We start from the raw sequence: 24,888 nt of genomic DNA, 5'->3' as shown, positions 1-24,888 counted from the left end.
AGCATATTTAAGAAACTGAAAACAGCCAGGGGAGGGGAAAGAGAAAGGAGGCTGGCAGTCAGCCTTCCAGACACTATATGCTTACACATACAAGCACATCCTCAGAGACACAAACTATTTTACGTAAATGGGATCATACTATATGTGCTGTTTCTAACCAGTTTTGTTTTCCACTTAATGTAAATGACCAGTAATTGGCAAAAAAGAATTTATTATTTATTTTGGCCGCATTGGGTCTTTGTTGCTGCGCGCGGGCTTTCTCTAGTTGCGGCGAGCGGGGGCTACTCTTCGTTGCGGTGCGCAGGCTTCTCACTGAGGTGGCTTCTCTTGTTGTGGAGCACGGACTCTAGGAGTGCAGGCGTCAGTAGTTATGGTGCACAGGCTTCAGTACTTGCGGCGCACGGGTTTAGTTGCTCCGCAGCACGTGGGATCTTCCCGGACCAGGGCTCGAACCCGTGTTCCCTGCCTTGTCAGGCGGATTCTTAACCACTGCACCACCAGGGAAGATTCCCCCCCCCCCAATTTTTTTTAATCCAGTTTTTGCAAGGGAGAGAAACATATTTTGGTGGCTGACTGAAATGCTAATTGGCATAACTCCCTGAAGTTTGTCAATTAATCACACACACAAAAAAATGGTAAGAGTACTACCTGGAATGAGGTCCCCCAAAGCACCAACACTTAAGAGGCGGGTAGATGAAATCCTGCAAAGGAGAAAGGAGAAGGAGTAACCAGAAAAATAATAGGAAAAATTGGCAGTTGTGGTGCCTGGGAAGCCAAGGAATCAGATTATTAAAGGGAGGGAGAGACCCTCAGCATTCCACGTTCCAGAGGTCAAGAAAGGTGAAAACCGAGAAGGGTCCTTCAGATTCAGCAACATGGATGATGTGGGGGGTCTTGACTAGAGCAGCTCCCCTCCCCGCACCGGTGGGACACAGAAGGCTGCTTTTGGTGGTTTGAAGAGTGGGAGGTGAAAAACTAGAGACTAAAAGTGTAGACAACTCTTTTATGCCATTCGACTTTGCAGGGGGAAGAAAAAGTGGTGGTTTTAAGGTGGTTTGGGGCAAGGCAGGATTTTTCTTATGGGAAGGAACAGGTAAGAGAGGGAGAAGTTGAAGATAGCAAGATGGTTCCTAACTGGGGTATGTTCTTGGGTGGAAGAGCCACATTGCACACTTGATTCAAGGTCTAGAAGAGAGTAAAGGGGAAAGCCGTGGATGACACTGAGGTCTAGAATGGGTCAGCAAAGACAGAAGCCAACACGCAGCCTTGCGAATGTAAGATGCATTCAGAGGAGTCTCACGTGTCCAGACCCAGAGCAGCCACAGTCTGAAGCCCCGCCCACCCCCTTAGATGCCTCCCCTTCCATGTGGCCTCAACCTGTCCGACAACAGGTGTGTTGTCTCCCTTACAGAAACCAGTCCTCGTATATCTTCTAGAACAGTGCTTCTCAAATAAATGTTAGCCTGCATCAGAATCACCTGGAGGGTTTGTTAAAACAGATTACTGGACCCCAGCTCCAGAGATTGCGATTCAGTAGGTCTAACGTGTGGTGTGATAATTTGCATTTCCCACGTGTTCCCATGCGGTTGCTGCCCTCAGTCCACATTTTGAGAACAGCTGTCCTAGAGAAAGTTTTTTTACCCCAGTAAGATCCTGGAGAATAGTTAACGAACTTTTGTACTTTGCTCTGGAAATCAGTCACTACTCATGCTTATACAGCAAAAGGCAGCTCCACACGAGGTGAGTTCTCTGTGCGTGTTGGTCCAACATGACCGAGTCCACAAACCCAGCCTAACCCAGGTCCACACGGGCCCCATGGGAGAAGGGCAGGCAGCTCGCTGGAGAAAGGCGAGAACCTTCCCAGGGGATGCTTCAGGGCGTCTTTTGAGACAGTCACTGAACTGGGCCTGAATGGCAAGCAGGTTCCTACCAGAGGCAATGGGCGGGTATAGAATGTTCCGCAGGATCAGGCTGTGCAAATGCAACACCTATCAAGTGGGAAAAGCAATGTACGGTTCCGCGCATGCGTGCGGAGTCCCTCGTGCTTACTTGAGGACGCCTGCGCAAGCGTCGCAAGGATTTCTTTTTTCCCCGTTGCCCTGCCTCCTGAAGTAGGTAGATAATGATTTCAAACAGCCGACGCAAGCCCGCCCCGCTCATCCGCAGCAGAGCCGCGCGCGGCCGGTAGGGTGCGCTATCCACGGTGCCTTGCCAGATCCCGGCCGGCCTGCGCCTGCGCGGGGCTTGAGCACCGTTGCGAAGGCTGTTGGGGGTGGAGCGGCCTGTCCCACACCTGCGCACTCGGACCAAGATGGCGGCGGCGGCTCTCCTGGGCTGGGGGGCTGCGGCGGCTGCCGCGGGGCTGCGGAGGCGGTAGGTGGTGAGCCCGGGGCTGCGTATAAGCGGTGCCGCTGGGCTTAGCCAGCAGAGCGGTCGCCTCCCGCCCGCCCTCTCTTACACCGGGTGGGGAGAAGTGCCCCTGACCTTGTCTTTGGGTCCACCCCCGTCGCTGAAGTTGGGGGTTTAAGCCCTGAGGTGGGCAGCTCTCGGTGAAGCAGCTCTGCGACCCGGTTCTGGCGGGCCCTGCCGGCCTTGTCCCAGGCTCCGAGACCCGGTGCCTGAGTCCCTGTGGTGGGGAGGCTCCCAGAGACCGGCTGTAGGGACCCCACAAAGGAGCTGTTTTTAAATCGGGGCCCCTCTAGCCCCTCCACCCCGTGCATTCGCTCTGCCTTTTAAACACAAAATCAGAACGTCAAAAATGTCACTCATTTTCTTAGTGAGGCCTAGAAGGGGAACATGACCTATCTGAAGTCACACAGCATCTAAGTACTGGAACTCTAGATTTCCGCGCCCCACCCACCAAACCCACTCCGTTCCCTTGTCTTTCCTCTTTCCGTTTGCCCTGTCTTTGCGCTTGGCTTCCCAGGGACATCTGTCAACAGCGGTTAGGTGAAAGGCACTGAGGACGCAAGTAGATTGTTGTACCCTGGTTTCTCTTACGGAACAAAAGGAGAAGAGGGCCTCACAAGGGTTGACCTCCTGAGTGTTTGTTAGGGGTTTTAGTGCTAATGATGCTCTTGAAGTTGAAGTGCATTTGCTAAAATAATTAGGTTTGCAGAAGGATTTTTTGTTAGTCACCTCCTGTCTCCCTCTCTTATTTTTGAGTAGATGTCTTCCTGGAATAATTTAACTCACCCCAAACCTGAATTCCATTTAATGAATGATTGTTGGGCACCTATCGCATACTAATAATAGTGGTAGCTAACATTTATTGAACACATGCTACATGGCCTAGCCCTGTTTTAAGCACTTTACCTGGATTATCTGGATCCATGTTTGCCCCAGTCTTTATGAGTTAGCGGTGAATATTAACTTCATTTTAGAAATGAGGAAGGTCATCATGCTAGTGGCTAGGGACAGCAATGAAGACAGTCCTTCCTCTTTATGAGTTTGCAGGTTGAAAATAATCAGAGAAACATAAAAAGCAAAAAGTGATCATAAATATGCTTAAAATTCCTCAGTGAGGCCTGTGAAATGAAAATTGGAATGGATAACAATAGTATTTTAAAGTAAACTGGATTTTCGAGTAACTTGCATTAGATTTCTAAAATTTTTCACTAGTAACATCTCCTTTTGTTTACTTTTCTAGTAGTATTTGTTTTTCCCTTCTCCCTTTGTTTTTAATTAGTCAAATCCATGAAAAAAGAAATAGCCAGTCAACACTTTGGAAGTTTTGTTAACTTTGGTTATTTCATTCTGATTATATTCAGAGTAAAATAACCAAAGTTACAAAGCAGCATCAATATGTTTCCAGTCAGAAAGCACGTATAGATTGTTGACTTCTTTAGCAGCTTGGTGGAGAATAGTATATTTTCTATTAGACTTTTGGAGGTATTGAAATGCCTTTCAAAACAAATAGCATAGGTTGTCTCTTTCCAGGGAAACATGGTGGTAGAGACAGAAAAGGAGGGAGACTTTTCACTGTATTTACTTTTATTCCCTTTGAATTTTGAACCATGTGACTCTGTCACCTAGTTGTTTTTAAATCTAAAAAGGGAAAAACTGTTTGTAGCTCTTTGCCTCCTTCATGCATACCTAAGAGTCTGGAACTCCAGGTTATAAATCACAAATGTAGATGCATTTCTGTTTCTTTACACCAGATATTGTATATTCTATATACACTCAGTTATAAAGGCTATAAATCTCCCCTTGAGCTCTTGTTTTTAAATTGTAGATATTGCTTGTCTAAGGGAGTGGAAATAATGTTGTGGATGGAAAATGAAAATTCATCTTTGTTATTATTTTCATTATGGTTGTTTTATATATGAGAAGTAGAAACTTGAGCTTAAGAGATTATCTCTTAAAATGTCATTTTTATTTGTTTTTAAATGTAGATTCTGTCATATGATGAATCCACATACCATTAAGAAACAGCCTCTGCATCAGTTTGTCCAGAGACCACTTTTCCCACTCCCTGCAACCTTATGTAACACAGGTAAAATTTCATCTCTTTTAGAGCAAACTGCCTGAGTGAAATTTTGTGGGTCATAAACAATGAGAATTTGTAAATTTTCTATTCAGATGCCTATAAAAAGAATATAACATTTTTTTCTGCCATAAATTACACTTTACTATAATTATTTGCTTACACATATCATTTGGCCTTAAATTTCAAGAATCCTGAATACAGTGTCCAGTACTTCTATGAAATCTCAGTTTCTTGTGCAACATATCTTCTGGAACATGAGTTGCTCAATAAATGATTTCTGAACAAAAATATAAAAAGAAGTTACAAATGGGTTTGTGTTTCAAAGAATCATATGTATTTTAAGCTATTGCCCTCCTTATTTTGATAAGAATACCTCTAAAATCAGTAAGTTTCTAGCTTTCACCCAGGCCTTAGGACATAGTACTTTGAATGTAGTTTTTCTTTTTTTGTCACCATTAATCTCTATGGTTTTGTTGACAGTCGTGTTGATGTTACATGCTTTTATTTTCTTTAATATTGGAAATAAGTATGAAGATAGGATTTGAAAATTTTTGCAATACGACCACTGTCATGTGGTTCGGGAACCTTGTCGGGGAGGGGGTGTGTGTGTGTGTGTGTCTGTCTGTCTGTGAATGCCTACCTATATGTGCTTATGGAGCTGTAAGAATTTGGATTCAGCTCTTGGCCCATCTCCATTTCCATCACTACCTTGAACTCCTCCTTGTGGCCATGCTACTCTGGAAGGTGGCTAACTCTGGCTAATGCCATGGGTTGGATCAGGGTGGAGACCTTACCTCCACTGTATCCTGGGGCAAGAACAGGAGTGTCGTTCCTGTCTCCTTGAGTCACAGAGCAGTTTAGGCATAAATATTGAGTAACTCAGCATCTTAAGCTACTTTAATTAGACTTTTAAATTTTGTAGAACTGAATTATGTGGTCATCTAGGCTTTTCAAATTGGAAACCTGCTGATTTTAGTCTTTGATATTGACTTCAAGCACCATTAATTTATATTTGAGGGGGAGCTTATGCCTACCTTTTTATCTGTTACCTATTATACCAAGCATAATAGGAAAGATTATTTTACAAGAGTCTTTCTCTCCTGTTGTAACCGTTATGACACTTTCAGAGGATCTTTCTGGATGATGGATCTGAGAGTCATTTTTGAAATACCTAATTTAACCCAGTTTAGGCTGTAACTGGAATGATTTTGTTAATACCTAGTCAGATTACTTTTTTTGAAATACCTTTGTTCATTGTTAAAATTTATATAGTGATATCATATATTATCATATTTTCTATTTCAGACATACATAGATTATACTCTCTTAAATAATTTTTTACATTTATAGTTCTTCAGGTGTTTCTAAAAATTTTTCTTTCTGCATGTATAGTTTTACACAAATGGACTGAGTAGAATAAAGCCAGATTTAATTCTTCAAATATTGGTGGAGTGCCTAATATGTGCAGAGATTTTGGTTACCAATAAATTATTAAGAAAGACCACAGAGATGATTGGTCAGAGCCAGGGTTAAAAGAACCTTGTTTTCTGTATATTTACAGAAAGTGGCGGCAGCACTTTATATAATGTTCCATCTGAAAAATTGTTCCCTTGTAGTGCAGATTGTCAGAGGAATTTATTGGTTGGAAGTATAAATATTTTAAATCAAGTACTTCAACACTGAGGTTATCATTTTTCATTTTTTTCTTTTTTAGGATTTGCGTGGTCACCAAGTCACCAACTAATATCTTTACAGGACAGTGACTTAAGCAAAATGTATGGGAGTTTAGTTTCAATTTCTACTTTACCAAGGAAATGACTCAACATCAGTTAGCTGGAACTGCGTGACGAGGTGCAAAAACAATCTCAGCTGTCAAATTAGAATCTTCTCTTTTAACAGTTAAGAAAAGCATTTTTATACCAACCATATGTTTTGCCAAATTTAATCTCTTTCTAACTTAAAATAAAACTGTTGTTTTTTGATACTTTACTCTTTCTTAAGATATGTGATATGAGGATTATGACAGGATAGAAAGACTGATCTTAAGTATATTTTCCTTTTATGCTTGGCACTAATGCACAGTGGTTAAACAAGTCAGTGCTGGAAAATTGGCCAGGCTTGAATCCTGGCTCTGTCACTTAACTAGCCGAGTGACTTTGAGCTTTAGTTTCCTCATTTATTAATTAGGATAAAAACAATGCCTCCTTGGCAGGATGTAAGGATTAAATGGTATAATTCACATAAAGTGCTTAGCACTCTGCCCAGTACATGATAATTACTCAATAAATTAACTTATCTCCATATACTGCTCTAAGAAGAGAACTGGGTGGTGGTGTTTTGTTTTTTTTTTTAAGTCAGAAGGTTTATTTTCATAGTAAGTAACCAGAGCCTGTTTAATAGTTTTAAACTGTTAAAACCTCAGCACTATCTTTTTGTCCTACAAGCTGTTATCATAATAGCAAGGTAGGAAATTAAAGATTCTTTTATTCTCAATCCGATCATGGCCCTAGAAGGAACAGAGAAGAAAAGAATCTCTAAAGATAATTTTAAAATATTCTAGAAAGTAATTCACATAGATTCCCACCTACATGATAATTTATAATGTCACTAACTCTATACCTTTGGACAAGTTACTTAACTCTTAGTGACTTAACAAGTTACTTATCTCTAAGCCTCAGTTTCTTCATTTGTAAAATGGGAACAATAATACATTCTTCATAGGATTGTTAAAGGCTTAAATATATATAAAGCACTCAACCCTGTCTCTGATATGTAATAAGTAAGCATAAAATAAATATCATTTGTTATTATTATAAATTTATTTATCTTTAAAAAATGTTAGCGCCTTGGAAAGTGATGATGATTTATTATTATAGCTAATTTGGTATTGAGTTACCAGATAGAATCCATCTAAGACTCCTGAATTATGATATGCCTTCCTACTTAGGTGTAGGATATTGCTAGAATCTGCTGAGTAACAAAACTATCTAAATAATTAGTATTAATATAAAATTCAGTGAAGTTATCCTAAATATTTTGATAAATTTGTTGCTTGTCTTTAACAATTCTTATTCTGTAAGCTTGGGCAATAAAGCTTTATATTCTTTTTTTCTAATTTTCCATATTTCTTTTGGTTCTCTGAAAATGAGCACTTCATAGTCCATAAACTTAACAATTTTTTTCTAGAATAACATTCTTTCTTTTTTCTCTTCTAGTGAGATACATGTTTATTCAAACACAAGATACCCCAAATCCCAACAGTTTAAAGTTTATTCCAGGGAAACCAGTTCTTGAGACAAGGACCATGGATTTTCCCACACCAGCTACAGCATTTCGCTCCCCTCTGGCTAGGTATAGTACTATTTTTAATTTGCTTTTACCAAGAAACATAAATAACTGACTTCAGGGGTTAAGGTAGCCTTATTTAGCTATTTTACTTTTATGTGCATTGCATCTTTTCAGTATAGAGATTATTTTCTTTTCAGGTGAGAGAGAAAGAAAAATAAGAGTTGATATTAGGAAACTCTTCTCCTGAAAAGGGATGTACTTAAGAGATCTGCAGCATGACTAAATAAGAATTTATATTTTTCCTGTTAAAAGATCTATCAAAATGATAATATGGCAGGACTTACCTGGTGGTCCAGTGGTTAAAACACCACGCTTCCAATGCAGGAGGCGTGGGTTCGATCCCTGGTTGGGGAACTAAGATCCCACGTGCCACGTGGCAAAAAAAAAAAAAAAAAAAAAAATGAGGCAGATATCCATTCTAAATCTTTAAGACCCTGTTTTTAGAAAACAATAAAAACATGATCATTTGATTCTCAAGGATAGCTGGATTTCTAGATGTTTCAAAATGGAATAGTTTCTAAAATATTCCTCTCAGAACTATAAATGATAATAGTTATCAGATGTGGCATGATTTTTCAATAAACTAGTGAGTGGTGACAGTTTTTATTTTTATTTATTGAAGTATAGTTGATTTACAATATTGTGTTAGCTTGAGGTGGATAGCAAAGTGATTCAGTTATTTTTCTTTCCAGATTATATTCTATTATAGTTATTAAAAGATACGGAATATAATTCCCTGTGCTATGTAGTAGATCCTTGTTGCTAATCTATTTTAGGTAGTCCTTATCTGTTAATCCCATGCTCCTAATTTGTCCCTCCCTCTCTTTCCCCTTTGGTAACCGTAAGTTTGTTTTCTGTGTCTTTGAGTCTGCTTCTGTTTTGTATATAGATTCATTTGCATTATTTTTTAGTTTCCACATATAAGTGATGTCATACAGTATTTGTCTTTCTCTGTCTGACTTACTTCATTAAGTATAATATTCTCTAGGTCCATCCATGTTGCTGTAAATGGCATTATTTCATTCTTTTTAATGACTGAGTAATATTCCATTGTACATGTGTACCACATCTTCTTAAGTCAGTTGTCTGTTGATGGGCACTTGGGTTGTTTCCATGTCTTGACTATTGTAAATAGTGCTGCTGTGAATACTGGGGTGTGTGTATCTTTTGGAATTAGAGTTTTCACTTTTTCTGGATATATACCCAGGAGTGGGATTGTTGGATCATATGATAGCTCTATTTTTAGTTTTTTAAGGAACCTCCATACTGTTTTCCATAGTGGCTGCACCAATTTACATTCAGTGGTGACAGTTTTTAAATTCACTAAGACATGTTAAATGTATGTCTGATGATAAAGCACAAACAGTAAAATTATAAAACCCCTTTTTAACTGATAGCTAGAGAAGTTATTTATAATAAGAAATGTTAGGTCAATCACATCAACTGAAATTTTTGGTAACCTAAGACTGATACTGATTGCCAAGGATATTGGGAAAATAAAACTTAGATAACTATTTCTGTATACAGACAGCCATTTAATGTGTCTCATTTAGGGGAGCCAGGAATATGCTTATCTCAGGAATCGTTTTTAAAGTTTCTAATTAATAAATATGCACATTTCCTTCGACCTAAACATACCACTTCTTGGAATATATCTTAGAGCATTTGTTTTTTGTACTTTTTAATACAAGCCACAGTAATAAACTTTTTTTTTTTTAACATCTCTATTGGAGTATAATTGCTTTACAATGGTGTGTTAGTTTCTGCTTTATAACAAAGTGAATCAGCTATTAAACATCTTATATTATGACTCACTATATACATACACACATACACGTATACATACGCAGATATACATAAATATATACATATAGGTATGTATATATAGGTATGAAACAAGTGTTTGATGGGGCGATTTTCGCCTTTATAAGGTATAAAACATTCTTTTTTTTTTATAAATTTATTTTTTATTTATTTGTTTTTGTCTGCGTTGGGTCTTCGTTGCTGCACGCGGGCTTTCTCTAGTTGTGGCGAGTGGGGCTACTTTTTGTTGTGGTGCTCAGGCTTCTTATTGCGGTGGCTTCTCTTGTTGCGGAGCGCGGGCTCTAGGCGCGCAGGCTTCAGTAGTTGTGGCACGTGGGCTCAGTAGTTGTGGCTTGCGGGCTCTAGAACGTAGGCTCAGTAGGCTCAGTAGTTGTAGCACACTGGCTTAGTTGCTCTGCAGCATGTGGGATCTTCCCGGACCAGGGATCGAACCTGTGTCCCCTGCATTGGCAGGCGGATTCTTAACCACTGCACCACCAGGGAAGTCCCTAAAGCATTCTTATATTTCCTTTCTTGTGCTTTTTATATTATTCTGTTCTGTTCTGTTTTATTTTATTAGATAAAATCCTGGTCACTATATAATTGATTTTACGACTCACTGGTGGTTTTGAAAAACACTACCTTAGAGAACAGCCACATATATACGTAAGGAGTGTGCAAGTGTGTTCATTGTAGCCTTGTTGGTAATGGTAATAAGTTAGAAACAACCTAAATATTCATCGGTAGGAAGAGTTAGATAAACTTTGTTCGTCCATAGTCTGCATGGACAAACAATAAAACAATAAAAAGGATGAGGAGGACTCATGTTTACCGAATGACCTCTAAGACATACTGTTATTGCAGAAAGCAAGTTGCAGAACAATGAATACATTATGATGATTATGTGTATGAAAACAAAAAACACAAAACAACAAAAATGCACTGATAAAGAGATCTGGAAGAATGTACACGAAACTGATAACAGTGGATTTGGGAGGGGTGGTCAAGAGGCATTTTCACTCTCTATGTATAGTTTGAAATGTTTACATCAAGTACAAGCTCACATGTTTTGTATTTTAAAAAATGTAAAAATAAAAAAGCCCCAATTGATTCAGTTACAGATTAGTTGGAGATTATTTCTGTCACATGTTCAGTTGGCAAAAATCCCCATTTCTCCGGTTTACAGAATTTATTATCTTCAGTCAGCCTTGTTTTTGTTGTTTAGCAGAGAATGTTTTTACTGTAAGGTAGAACGTAAGCTTCATGAGGATGGAAGCCAGTCTGTCCTGCTTGTTGTTGTATCCCTAGTGCTTCGTACAGTGTCTGCTACTCAGCAAGTACTCAAATATTAGTTGAATGAATGAATACACAGAAATGTATCTTACTTCTGGGAGGCATTTGACTTGTTTCTTCCTGTCCTTGTAGACAAGACAAAAAAATGTAAGCAGAGGGTAAACCTGTCTCCAGGGACATGTAAAAGGGCTCTGAATCCCTGTAGTTGGCATGTTTATTCAGGACTTTTTTAAAATCAGCAACATTAATAAAGATATAATTATCAGTTTTTCAGATGAGAGGATTTGCTTATCTGTTGGATGGCAAAATTCAGAGACATTTTTGAAAGTTTTATTAGGCTTAAAGCAAATAAGATGAAAGTCTAACAAAAAAATATTAAGCCGTGTGTTAAAATGTTTTAAATGAATAGCACAATTATGGGATAGAAGAACCTGACCTTTCAGTTAGTCATGTTGGATATGATGCAATGCTCAAAAAAGTCAGTCAAACTTTAACAGAGTCCTAGTGTCCAGCCTAAGAGAGGTAATAGTCTTTGTACTCTGAACAAGTTAGACTACATTTGGGATAGTGTTTTCAGTTCTGGGTATCATATTTTGTTTTGGACATTGACAAGTTGAAATTGTCCCAAGGAAAGTAACCTAAATGACAAAGCATGTATAATAGTGTTTGAAACTCCTGTTTCCGCTTTTTCTTTCTTTTAGGGACAGAACCTATGAGCTCTTTCCTAAAGCAGTCTCCATGATATGGACCATAGATCAGGTGTATTCCTTTGCATAGTCCTTTCATTTGGGAAAAAAAAAAGCTTTGCTGATAGTGCTAATCAAGGGTCCTACTTAAAGGTCTGTGCTTTGGTTTATGGATCATAAGCTGCAGCCAAAAATCTTGTGACCACTTGCAAATTTAACATGAAGTGGTTGTGCAAAGGACTTAGGCGACATAGTTTCAGACAAATTCCTAAATAATTTCAAAGCAGTAATTTTGATAGCATTCTTGCAATGGTAGACAAAGAAAAGGAAACTAACCTTTGGAGTATGTCAGCTTTTGTTCCTAAGGTTGGGAAAAAAGAAACTGCTCTAGAGAGTCTGCTAGGTGTGGTACTTATGTCAGTGATTGGGGAAGGAAGCTGTAATACAAAATTCCTTGAAGGGCTTTTTCAAATTATAATCTGCCCTTCCTCCTCTCACAGGATTCTAAAAAATTAGCTTTACTGAAGTATAATTTACGTGCAATAAAATTCACCAATTTTAAGTGAGTTTTGATAAGTATATAAAATTGTGTAACCACCAAGAAAATAAAAATGTAAAACATTTTTATCACTGTAAAAGATCCCTCATTTCCCTTTGCTTTCAGTCTCCTCTTGCTTCACGTCCACACCCTGCTAACTTTTTTTTTATGGCAATGACTTTTTTTTTTTTTTTTTTAATAATTTGGTTTTCAAAGCCCTTTAGTTTTTATTGTTTTTTTTTTAAATTTTTTTTCTTGTGATTCATTTATTTATTTATTTTTTATGGCTGTGTTGGGTCTTCGTTTCTGTGCGAGGGCTTTCCCCAGCTGCGGCAAGCGGGGGCCACTCCTCATCGCGGTGCGCGGGCCTCTCACTATCGCGGCCCCTCTTGTTGCGGAGCACAGGCTCCAGACGCGCAGGCTCAGCAATCGTGGCTCACGGGCCCAATTGCTCTGCGGCATGTGGGATCTTCCCAGACCAGGGCTCGAACCCGCGTCCCCTGCACTGGCAGGCAGACTCTCAACCACTGCACCACCAGGGAAGCCCCGGCAATGACTTTTAATTTTTAAATTTTTATTAAAAAATGTTTTTTCCAGCTTCTGTGAGATGTAATTGACATAAAGCATTGTTTAAGTTTAAGGTATACAACATGATGATTTGATATACATATACATTGTGAAATGATTACCATAGAAAGGTTAGTTAACACATCTATCACCCTGGCAGCTATTGATATTCTTTACGCCACTAGTTTTGCCTTTTCTAGAGTTTCATATAAATGGAACCAGATAGTCTTTTGTGTTTGGCTTCTTTCATTTAGTATAATGATTTTGAGAGTCATCCTTGTCCTTGTGTGGATCTATAGTTCATTTCTCTTTATTGCCAAGTAATACTACATTGTATGGGTATTCCCAGTTTGTTTAGTCATTCCTCAGTAGATGGACATTTCCAGATTTTTTTGTTTTTGGTATTGTAAATAAAGCTGCTATAAAGATTCATGTGCAAGGCTTCCCTGGTGGTGCAGTGGTTAGGAATCCGCCTGCCAGTGCAGGGGACACGGGTTCGGGCCCTGGTCTGGAAAGATCCCACATGCTGCGGAGCAACTAAGCTGTGTGCCACAACTACTGAGCCTGCACTCTACCGCTTGTGAGCCACAGCTACTGAGCCCGTGTGCCACAAGTGCTGAAGCCCGCGTGCCTAGAGCCCGTGCTTCACGGCAGGAGAGGCCACTGCAGTGAGAAACCCAAGCACCGCGGTGAAGAGTGGCCTCCGCTCGCTGCAACTCTAGAGGACCTGTGTGCAGCAATGAAGACCCGAAGCGGCAAAAATAAATAAATTAAAAAAAAAGAGATTCACGTGCAAGTCTTTATGGAGCATACGTTTTCATTTCTCTTGGGTAAATAACTAGGAGTGGGATTGCTGGATCGTAGGGTAAGAGGATGAAACAAGATTGGCCATGATTTGCTAATTGTTGAAACTGCTGATGACTATGTGGAGGTTCTTTTACATTTCTCTCTACTTTCATGTATATTGTAGACCAGGGGTTCCCAACCCCCGGTCCGAGGCCTGTCAGGAACCGGGCCGCACAGCAGGAGGTGAGCTGTGGGCAACCAAGGGAAGCTTCATCTGCCGCTGCCCATCGCTCCCCATCATTCACATTACCACCTAAACCTTCCCCACCATCGCTCGCGTTACCGCTGGAAGCATCTCCCACCCCCACCCCCGCGTCCGTGGAAAAATTGACTTCCATGAAACTGGTCCCTGGTGCCAAAAAGGTTGGGGACTTCTGTTGTAGACTTTTCCATAATAAAACATTTTATTATCTCTCTTTTTAAATTTTTTCACAGGCAGTTATTTAGGATTGAAGGAGTAAAAAGTGTCTTCTTTGGACCAGATTTCATCACTGTCACAAAGGTAAGCATAGGATTATGTAAGATAAGATGTGACATACTTTTAGTTTTTTCTGAGTCCAGTGCCCCTCTCCAGAATATCCATTCTTGATGTGTTCCACACGTACTGTTATTAAAAATCTCAAATTAATTTTACTTCTCACATTTCTCAAGTTAATTATTTAATAGAATTTTCAAGTTGAAATTAACTATAGTCCAGATCCCTCATTTTTCAAAAGAGAAAAACTTGAGCTTCAGAGAGTTAAATGCAGTGTCCAAGATTGTATAGGTAGCCTCCAGCAGGACCAAGACTCAACCTTGGCAGGACTAAAATTTAGGCTTCCAAGTATAATTTTTACTAATTCTTAATTTACATTGATAGAGTAAAAAGAGAAGCAAATAAATGATCAAATATATATATATTTGACCTACAGAATGATTATCTGTCTCCTTTCAAAATGAGCATTTATAAAATGGCATCTGGCACATTCTGCCAGCCTACCATCCTGCAATGACACTTCAGAGCTTCACAGACAAGAGCAGTGGATTGTGTACTTCTGCAACACTTGGATAACCTCTTAATGTCAAAAAATCAAGCTAAATATGCTACCCATCCAACATCTAAGGTCATATTTGCTAGAAAAGACTGTTTCATTTTTAAGTCTACTAGATTAATGAGAAATGAACCATATAAATTTGAACTATACTTATTCTTTTAAATCTGTAATTGATATGTATGCACTGAACTTAATTACTTGCCCAATTTTGCATCAAAATCAAAAGTATTCAATTAGCTACTCTTAAGCAGTTTGAAAGGATTACTCTTGAGTTCTTGCTGCACCATGAAAGGGAACATACTGAGTTATCAACATGTTACATCTAGTCTAGTATTCCCTTGCAGCTGTTTATATGAGGAGGAGAATTAGGATTTGCTTCCATGCTGGCGATCCCAGTGGCTATGGTTGTTCACACAAATATCCGGATTATAAAATGTTCTTCACGGTTGTTTAAAGTGTTATTTGTTCTAAATTCTCAGAAAGCCCTTTCTTGACCATATTACTGAAAGTGGTAACTCCCCCCAGGCGTTTATTACCTTATTTTCTTCATTACATTTATCTCTTAATGATATTGTTTATTTTTATTACCTTTCTTTCCTGCACTAGAATGTAAACTCCATGAAGATAAAGATAGTCCATCTTGTTAAGCTCACCTACAACAATGCTTAGCACATAGTATGCATTCAAAGAAATTTTTGTGGAAGGAAACAATGATGTAAAATTTCCTAAATTGAATTTTCAGGCTTCAAGTGGTTTCCCCCAAATGTAGGATTGTGGTGAGCAAATCTGTGCTCACCAGTCTCTAGTCTTTGTTTATAGACATTTGACCTATCTTTGTTATTCTTCAATTTTCTTTCTTATTTTATTTTATTTTATTTTATTTTTATTTTTGGCTGTGTTGGGTCTTCGTTTCTGTGCGAGGGCTTTCTCTAGTTGGGGCGAGCGGGGGCCACTCTTCATCGCGGTGCACGGGCCTCTCACTGTCGCGGCCTCTCTTGTTGCGGAGCACAGGCTCCAGACGCGCAGGCTCAGTAGTTGTGGCTCACGGGCCTAGTTGCTCCGCGGCATGTGGGATCTTCCCAGACCAGGGCTTGAACCCGTGTCCCCTGCATTGGCATGCAGATTCTCAACCACTGCGGCACCAGGGAAGCCCCCCAGTTTTCTTTCTTTGATATTTTTTGAAGGAGAAAAAAGGACCAGCATCGCCAACATGTTTGATGTGGCACTAGTGCTTTACATACATTATCTAATTTAATTCTTCTTTTTAAACCATTTTTAAATTGAAGTATATTTACAGTGTTTTTTTTTTTACTTTTTAAAAATTTAATTCTTATAACTAGTTTTTCTTGTCTTCATTTTACAAATAGGAAATTATGTATTTTAAGAAGTTTTTATTTCTTTTACATCTAGCCTATGCTATATAAATTTTTTTGGGGGGGGATGAAAACGTGATTATAGCTTAACAAAGGTTTGTTTTTCTTCTTGATTTGATTTTGGTAAGTCATCTTTTATTTCCCTTTCCCTTTGTAATTTTGTTACCCTTTTTGAAATTTCTCTAGCTCCATTATTTTTTCTTAATGGAATGATATAACCAATAAATAATATTCCAAGTTAGGGCACACACTGATATTTAATAGATAGACTAGTAGATTGATGTGCTTTCTTCCAGTTACCTTCCTCATCATGGACTATCCCATTTACCTGATACCTTCAGTGATTGCCTGTTTCCCTTTCTAACTTGTTTGATAATTCACAGGCTTCTTTATGCATCGCTTTTTTTTTTCCTAAAAATGTATATTTGCAGCTTATATGCTGCCTTTTTGTCATTCAGATAACTTCATAATATTTTTTTTCTTTTAATACCAATATTTCCCTATTCAGTAGAGCCCACTACTTACTGAAGCTCTAAGGTAGCCCTCTGATCCATCTTCCAAATAATTTATTAAAATGTTACCTGGAAGTAGTACTCATTACCAATCACTAAGGCGTCTCACTAATTTTGTTTTTGTATTCGTAGTAGTGCCTGTTTTACCTTCTGTGTACTGTCTCTGAATTAGTTCTTAATCCATGACAAAAATAGACCCGTTTGTATATGAAGACTCAGTTTTTAATAGTATTTAAGCATAGACCCTAGCTAACAGCCTCCTGAGAATCTAAATAGACTGCCTCTAATAGTTTTTCTCCTAAAGAGCTCTCCTTTAAAAAATTAAAACAAAACATGCTGCCTTTCTCATTTTAGATGTTAGTACTATTTGGGTACTATCTCTCTTTTTTCTTTTTTATGGAATCAACTAGTTGGCCAGATATAGAAGTGAAATAATTACGGATTCTTTCTTACGGATACGAGTCTAGTTGATGGTCCACAAGTCCTCTAGTACAGTAGCCGTAGATAAGACACGTTATACTTACGGTTCAACAGTTATGTCATTGGGTTTCTTCAATACTATTAAGTAATATACGTAAGTTGAATTTTTTTGAATAGTCGTGGGATATCCTGTATAGTTCATCAAGCAGTTATATCCTATTTTATTAAAAGAATGGGAAGTCCCTTTATTACCCTCTTTAAACACAGAATCCATTCAGTATTTTAACTCTCTTCATCTCATGAAAAAATATCTTTTAGTCATTTTGGTATCCCCTCTACAGGGCATGTACATACAGAACACTTATTTGATGAATGAATGAATTGGGGGATGTTCTAAGATTGTATCTTCTAAAAGTCATTATAAGCCAGCTCCTTTAGGAACAGTAACTGACATATATTTTCCAGAAATGAGTGCTATAGAATATATATAGGGAAAGATTCTTAAAGGTATTGTTTTGTATTTGTCTTTGCCCTTGGTTGAAAATGTAACGTTTTCCTTCAAATATTTACAGGAAAATGAAGAGTTAGACTGGAATTTACTGAAACCAGATATCTATGCTACAATTATGGATTTCTTTGCATCTGGCTTACCTTTAGTTACTGAGGAAACACCTTCAGGAGAAGCAGGTAATGTGTTGGGTAATTAATATTTATCTTTTTTTTTTAAACTGTTCTATTTTCTTCACATTTGTCTTGATTTCAGAAGTCATGGGACTACAGGTTTTTATCATTATACTATATTTAGCTCTGGAACCAATTCCAGAGGGGACAAAATTTCATGTGTACTAGTTTCATCCATCATTTTATAAAACTTGTGTATGAATTGAATATATTATACAAAACTAAAATTTTCAATTATAAAAATTTTCAAGCATATAGAAAATAATATTATAATGCTCACCAATTTGCCCTCTTCTCAGATTTAACAAAGGTTAACTCTCTGCCTTAATTGCTTTAGACTCATTTCTAAATAAAATATTAAAGACATAGCCAAAGACCCAGAACTCCCATCCCTTTTCCCTTTCTAATTCCAGAAATGTATGTAAATTTAGTTTGTTTGTAGACTTTTACTACACATGTAAGTCTCTGCAGGGAATTTATAGTATTGGTTTTTGTTCTTAAACTTTAAATAACTTGTGTTATATGCAACTTTCCTTTTTTCACATATTTTGAAATACATCAGTTTATTTATTTTAAGTGCTGGATAGTATTCCATTATATGAATAAATTACAGTTAATTAATTTTTTCCTTTACTTATATTCAAGTGAATTGTTTGTGCTAATTTCTGTTACAAACATTGCTGCATTGGGTGTTCTTGTACAAGTCTCTTTGTGCATTTGTGGAAACCTGCTTTAGAGTACTTTCAGAGTATATTCCTAAAAGCAGAATTGCTGTATCGTAAATTCTTCTAATTTACATGTAAATTAGCAGTGTATAAGAATTTCAACTTTCTTATATCTTCATCATCACTTTGTGTTTACTTTTTTCTTTTAACCAATATGTTAGGGGTAAAATGGTGTCTTGTTTTAATTGCATTTCCTTGATTAATATTGAGCCTGAAGGTTTTCATATAAACATAGGGCCAATATTCATATGACTGGCCAATATTTTCCTTTTCAGTAAATTTCCTGTTCATAATCTTTGCTGATTTTTTAAAAAATTGAATTATGTGTCTTTTTTGTACTGGCTTTAGCAAGTTTAAAAAAAATATTCTGAGTATAAATCCTGAATATACTATATATAAATTAAGTATATTCATAGCAAATAACTTCTCCCTAACCATGCCTTATATTTTCACTATATTTAGGTTGTCTTTTGTCATTCAGAAATTTTTTCTTGGGCTTCCCTGGTGGTGCAGTGGTTAAGAATCCGCCTGCCACTGCAGGGGACACGGGTTTGATCCCTGGCCTGGGAAGATCCCACATGCCATGGAGCAACTAAGCCTGTGCGCCACAAGTACTGAGCCTCCACTCTAGAGCCCGCGTGCAACAACTACTGAAAGAAGCCCATGTGCCTAGAGCCTGTGCTCCACAGCAAGAGAAGCCACCACAATGAGAAGCCCGCGCACTGCAACGAAGAGTAGCCCCTGCTCGCCGCAACTAGAGAAAGCCCGCGCACAGCAACGAAGACCCAACACAGCCAAAAGTAAAAACAAACAAAACAAACAAAAGTCCCATGTAAGAAAAAAAGAAAGAAATTTTTTCTTATTTTAAAATATGGAATGTTTCACAAATTTGTGTATCTCTTTGCGAAGGGACCATGCTAATCTTCTCTGTATCATTTCAGTTTTAGTATTTGTGCTGCTGAAGCAAGCACAGAAGTTTTTCTTTTTAATGGAGTTGCATATTTTCATCTTATCCTTTGTGGTTTCCGTTTTGTATACATTGTTTTAATAAGTTATTTTATGTAAAGCACTTGGAAGAGTAACTTCACATGGATCTCAAATACTAGCTGTGATTATTATATTTGTTGTTGATGAAATTTTTCCTTTCTCCAATATCGTACAGATACTGTTTTGTGTGTCTGTGTGTGTATGTATATGTATACGTATATCTACACACACACAAACATTTGTATAATCACCTTTATTTTTTATTTATTTATTTTTTTAAAGTATTTTTCTTTTTTTTTTTTTTTTTTTTTTTTTATTGATTCCTACTGAATCAGCAACTCTGGGGGTAGGTAGAGCCTAGCAACATATGTTTTTTTACTTTTTGTTTGTTTGTTTGTTTATTTATTTATGGCTGTGTTGGGTCTTCGTTTCTGTGCGAGGGCTTTCTCCAGTTGTGGCAAGCGGGGGCCACTCTTCATCGCGGTGCGTGGGCCTCTCACTATCGCGGCCTCTCTTGTTGCGGAGCACAGGCTCCAGACGCGCAGGCTCAGTAATTGTGGCTCACGGGCCCAGCCGCTCCGTGGCATGTGGGATCTTCCCAGACCAGGGCTCGAACCCGCGTGCCCTGCATTGGCAGGCAGATTCTCAACCACTGCGCCACCAGGGAAGCCCTGTATAATCACCTTTAAATGAATCAGTTTCACTTCTAGATAATATATATTCTAAATGAGTCTGATAAATGTACACAAGACAACATGTGGAAGCATGTTCATTGACATATTTTAAAAATATGTTAGCAGTTAAAAGGAGTGAACTTGATTAGGACATATCAGTGTTGAAGGATATAAAAAATATTAAGTGATAAAGGAAAACTGAAGAGTTTATTTACATATTCTTACATATATGCCATTTATGCAAATTTTAAATAATAATACAAATTTGAAATTATATGTGTTCTTGATGGACATGTATGTAAAATTGATATAATGTTTTGAGAGCCATTTGACGTCTACCAAAACTTAAAAATACACGAGCCTATTGACCCAGCACTAGGAATTTTTTTTTTATAAAGAATTCTTTCTTTTTTTTTATAAATTTATTTATTTATTTACATTTTATTTTTGGCTGCGTTGGGTCTTTGTTGCAGTGAGCGGGGGCTACACTTCGTGGTGGTGTGTGGGCTTCTCACTGCGGTGGCTTCTCTTGTTGCGGAGCATGGGCTCTAGGTGTGCGGGCTTCAGTAGTTGTGGCATGTGGGCTTAGTAGTTGTGGCCCACAGGCTTAGTTGCTCCATGGCATGTGGGATCTTACCAGACCAGGGCTTGAACCCATGTCCCCTGCATCGGCAGGCAGATTCTTTGCGCCACCAGGGAAGTCCAGCAGAACTAGGAATTTTTTTTTTTTTTTTTTTTTTTAGTAGGCTGCATTCTTCTTAATTTTTTTATCCATTTATTTATTTATTTATTTTTGGCTGTGTTGGGTCTTCGTTTCTGTGCAAGGGCTTTCTCTAGTTGCGGCGAGCGGGGGCCACTCTTCATCACGGTGCGCAGGCCTCTCACTGTGGCGGCCTCTCTTGTTGCGGAGCACAAGCTCCAGACGCGCAGGCTCAGTAGTTGTGGCTCACGGGCCTAGTTGCTCCGCGGCATGTGGGATCTTCCCAGACCAGGGCTCGAACCTGTGTCCCCTGCACTGGCATGCAGATTCTCAACCACTGCGCCACCAGGGAAGCCCAGAACTAGGAATTTATCTCATAGATACATATGCAAAAGTACACCAATGTATACTTTACGTAAGCATGTATGCTGCAGGATTGTTAGAAATAGCAAACTAGAAACAACTGAAATAATATGAAGACTAGCCAAATGAAGACAAAGCCATACAAAAATTACTATGCACCTTCTTTTTAAATTGAGGCATATCTTTATATGCTGATACGGAAAAACCTTTTAGGTATATTAAATAGAAAAAAACAAGGTATAGAACAGTGTGTATAGTGTGTATAAGTATAGACTTGTAAACATGTACTAGAAGGATATACACTAAAGTCATGATAGTGGTTGCCTGTGGAAGTGATGGTGTGGAATGGAACTTAGGTTTGCTGATGTAAGAGAATTTTAACTTTATTATATTTATTTTATTAAAAAATGCAAAGTTGATATAATTTAATGTTAATATGTTGATATTTATATTGTTGCCAGAACTCTAGTGTGTGTCACAGTGTAATTTGAATTAGCTGCATTTTAATTTTCCCAATGGTAAAGAAATTTTTCAAAAAAATGTAAAACCCATAAAAATAGGCATATGTGAAGATCAGTATATGACCTTTCAAAGTAAAAGAAAAACAAAAATGAAACAAAATGAAAAAAACAAGTTTTTGCTCAGATTTGTAAAACATTTTAGAATTTCCATAAGGCTTACATCTGTATTTAGTATGATTGTCATTTTGAAAACCACTAAATTGAGAAATTGAAAATGTAACTTAACTTACAAAGCAGGTGTGCTGTTTTCTCTCAAAGTTTTCATCAAAATTCAGACAATATCTTTTCTCTGCTACTTTTCAATCCTTGAGAAGGATGAAAGTTTACAAATATATTGGCCAAAAAATTCAAACCCTAACATAATTAGTAGATCAAATTATTTCAGTATTCACATTTATCACCAAATGTTGATCAGTGTTCCTTAATTTTTCTTTAGATAATCAAATGAATGACCTTTACATTTCCCCTAAGTTAAAATCACTCTGTTTTAATGTTTGTACTTGCATGGATATAAAATTTCTACTGTTGATATGTTTTATTCATAATTGTTTCTAGGATCTGAAGATGATGATGAAGTTGTGGCAATGATTAAGGAATTGTTAGATACTAGAATACGGTATGTGCTCATCTTTCTACCTGAGATCAGATATATCAGTACTACAGAGCCAATTTTCATTGTAGCAGTATACTTTTGGTTTGTCTCTGAGGTTGTAGTAGAGTTAACAAAATAAGTATAAGTTAATGTAAACCAAAATAGGTAACCATGACAATTGAATTTGAAGCCTGTACATTCTCTATATTCACTCAAAATTTATAACACTCCGTCTAAACATAATGATTTATCTTTCATAGTCACCATTTGGGTTTGATATTGTTATAATACCAAATTTCTTAGAAAGAAAAAAATGGCTTAACAGTATTTGGGAGAATTGTGAGGAGAGGAGCACCTCTTTTCAGGCTGCTGCCCCAAAAGAATAAATTTAAATGAGTAGAGAACCATAGGCTTCCACTTTTGCTTGTAGCAGACCAGTGGTCCTGCTGACAATTCCCAATAAAGCTAGATAAAATACAAAAAAAAAATTTTTTTTTTTGTTGGACAGTATTAGATAGCTGCCAAAGCAAATAAGGTCCTGTAGAGAGGGGAAGCACATTGAAATTTCCCTTGGGGCATTTGCTGATTCTTGTTTTGAGGTTTGAATATGAGAAGCTGGTCAAAGGGCAGTCACTAAGAATCAGAGAAACTATGTTGCTTTCAGCAAATTTGTAGAGATGGGAAGACAAAAATTAAAATTCTGGGTTACCAATGAAGCTTTGACTTTAAAGGGCAAGATCCCAGAGAAAAGAAAAAAATAAGCCTTAATACTCAGAAGTTCTCCCCACATGGCCCTTACTTGTTCTTAGCTATGGAGGGGAAGAGACTAAGAAGTCAAACAAAAAGCAGTTGAAAAGCTGAGCAGAGTTTTGGCAGTTTTATGGTGCTGGGGGTGGTGACAAAAATTGGAGTTTAGGATCTGTCAAGGAGTGTGGGGCCTCAAGGAACACCCAGGCTCTCAGTCGGGCTCTCTAGAGGACTGTACCCTTGAAAGTGGACAAACCAAAGGTAGACCAAGCCTTACGAAACTGTAGTCCAGTATTGAGTGAACTTAATTCCACAGCGGGTTGAGCTACTGCCAAAAGATAGGGTGAATCCTTTCTGATGTAATATAATCCTGAGTCACTTCAGTTTTTCATATACATTGTTCATCATTCATTGTCCAAAAATTACTAGGCATGGAATTTGGAAACTGGACCAAGAGAAAATAAAACAAATCCATAGATAACCTAGATGTGAGAGTTATCAGACATGATCTTTAAAATAACTGTGAATAAAATGTTTGAGAAAATAGAAAGTGAGATGAAGAATTTCATCAGAAAACTGGAATCTATAAAAAAAAAAGTAATTCTGGAACTAAAATATATAATAGCTAAACTTAAGAACTCATTAGGTTAGTTGAACCTCACATTGGATACTGTTGGAGAGAAGATTAGTGTACTGGAATATAAGTCAATAGAAAATATCCAGCTGAAGCACAGAAAAGAGAATGGAAAATACAGCAAAAAAGTATGAGAGACGTAGAATATATGGCAAAAAAGGTCTCACAATGTCCTGTAGGATTTTTAATATATCTAGAATTAAAATGCATGACAAGGGGGACTTCCCTGGTGGTCCAGTGGGTAGGACTCCAAGCTCCCAATGCAGGGGGCCTGAGGTTCAATCCCTGGTCAGGGAACTAGGTCCCGCATGCATGCCACAACTAAGGAGTCCACATGCCACAACGAAGATCCTGCGTGCCGCAACTAAGACCTCGCGCAGCCGAAATAAATTTTTTAAAAGAAGGGTTAACCTACTAAAAAAAAAAAAATGCATGACAAAGGTATAAAAGGTGGTGATAAGTATAAGTGTTCTTTGGGACTTCCCTGGCGGTCCAGTGGTTAAGACTTCGCCTTCCAATGCAGGGGGTGTGGGTTCGATCCCTGGTCAGTAAGCTAAGATCCCACATGCCTCGGGGCCAAAAATCCAAAACATAAAACAGAAGCAATAATGTAACAAATTCAATAAAGACTTTAAAAATGGTCCACATCAAAAAATCTTTTAAAAAAATAATTAAAAAAAAGAGTAAGTGTTCTTCATTCTTGGCATTATCTGGGAATTGATAAAAGTACTAATTTATATTAGAGTCTAAGAAATCAAATAGGCATCTTGTGTAATAAACACTAAATCGATAGTAAAAGACTGTGTATAACCAAGCCAATAGAGGGGGAAAATGGAATAATAAAAAACAATACGGGGACTTCCCTGGTGGCACAGTGGTTAAGACTCCACCCTTCCAAAGCAGGAGGCCTGGGTTTGATCCCTGGTCAGGGAACTAGATCCCACATGCGTGCCGCAACTAAGAGTTCTCATGCCGCAACTAAAAGTTCACGTGCCACAAGTAAGGAGCCAGCAAGCTGCAAATAAGGAGCTGGCGAGCCGCATCTAAGAAGCCCGCCTGCCACAACTAAGGAGGCTGCCAGCAGCAGCCAAGGAGCCAGCAAGCCGCAACTAAGGAGCCCGCGAGCTGCAACTAAGGAGCCTGCCTGCCACAACTAAGACCCAGCGCACCCAAATAAATAAATAAATAAATAAATATAAAAAAACAATACTTGTTTAATCCAAAGTAATGCAAAATGATAAATAATAAGATGGTACTATAAACCCAAACATATTAGTAGTTATATTTTAATGTAGGTAGGTTGATTAACAAAATAAGATTGTCAGATTGGCTATTAAAAAAAACCTATATGCTGC

General features: G+C 38.0%; 1 protein-coding gene and 1 non-coding gene across 8 annotated transcripts in view; one reads left to right on the top strand and one right to left on the bottom strand.

Annotated features, from left to right (window-relative positions):
• Positions 1-1,811: 1,811 nt before the first annotated feature.
• The window catches only part of NFU1 (NFU1 iron-sulfur cluster scaffold), a 29,507-nt gene continuing 6,430 nt past the window's right edge, over positions 1,812-24,888 (top strand). The window contains exons 1-6 of one of the 7 annotated variants that reach the window (XM_068564848.1): positions 1,812-2,115; positions 4,395-4,495; positions 7,705-7,840; positions 14,006-14,072; positions 17,482-17,596; positions 22,116-22,176. In XM_068564848.1, coding sequence (XP_068420949.1) covers positions 4,405-4,495; positions 7,705-7,840; positions 14,006-14,072; positions 17,482-17,596; positions 22,116-22,176 — 470 coding nt within the window. In that variant the 5' untranslated portion in view covers positions 1,812-2,115; positions 4,395-4,404. Of the gene's footprint in view, positions 2,116-2,270; positions 2,381-4,394; positions 4,496-6,203; positions 6,388-7,704; positions 7,841-14,005; positions 14,073-17,481; positions 17,597-22,115; positions 22,177-24,888 lie in introns of those variants that run through there. The other 6 variants (XM_068564847.1, XM_068564850.1, XM_068564852.1 and 3 more) reach the window with 6 other exon arrangements.
• On the bottom strand, positions 19,181-19,286 carry LOC137778219 (U6 spliceosomal RNA). The gene has a single exon (XR_011076798.1). It is a non-coding gene; the product is annotated as a U6 spliceosomal RNA (small nuclear RNA).

Source organism: Eschrichtius robustus, chromosome 15 (assembly GCF_028021215.1).
Source record: "Eschrichtius robustus isolate mEscRob2 chromosome 15, mEscRob2.pri, whole genome shotgun sequence".
Lineage (NCBI taxonomy): Eukaryota > Metazoa > Chordata > Mammalia > Artiodactyla > Eschrichtiidae > Eschrichtius > Eschrichtius robustus.
This window is presented reverse-complemented; position numbering and strand designations above follow the sequence as displayed.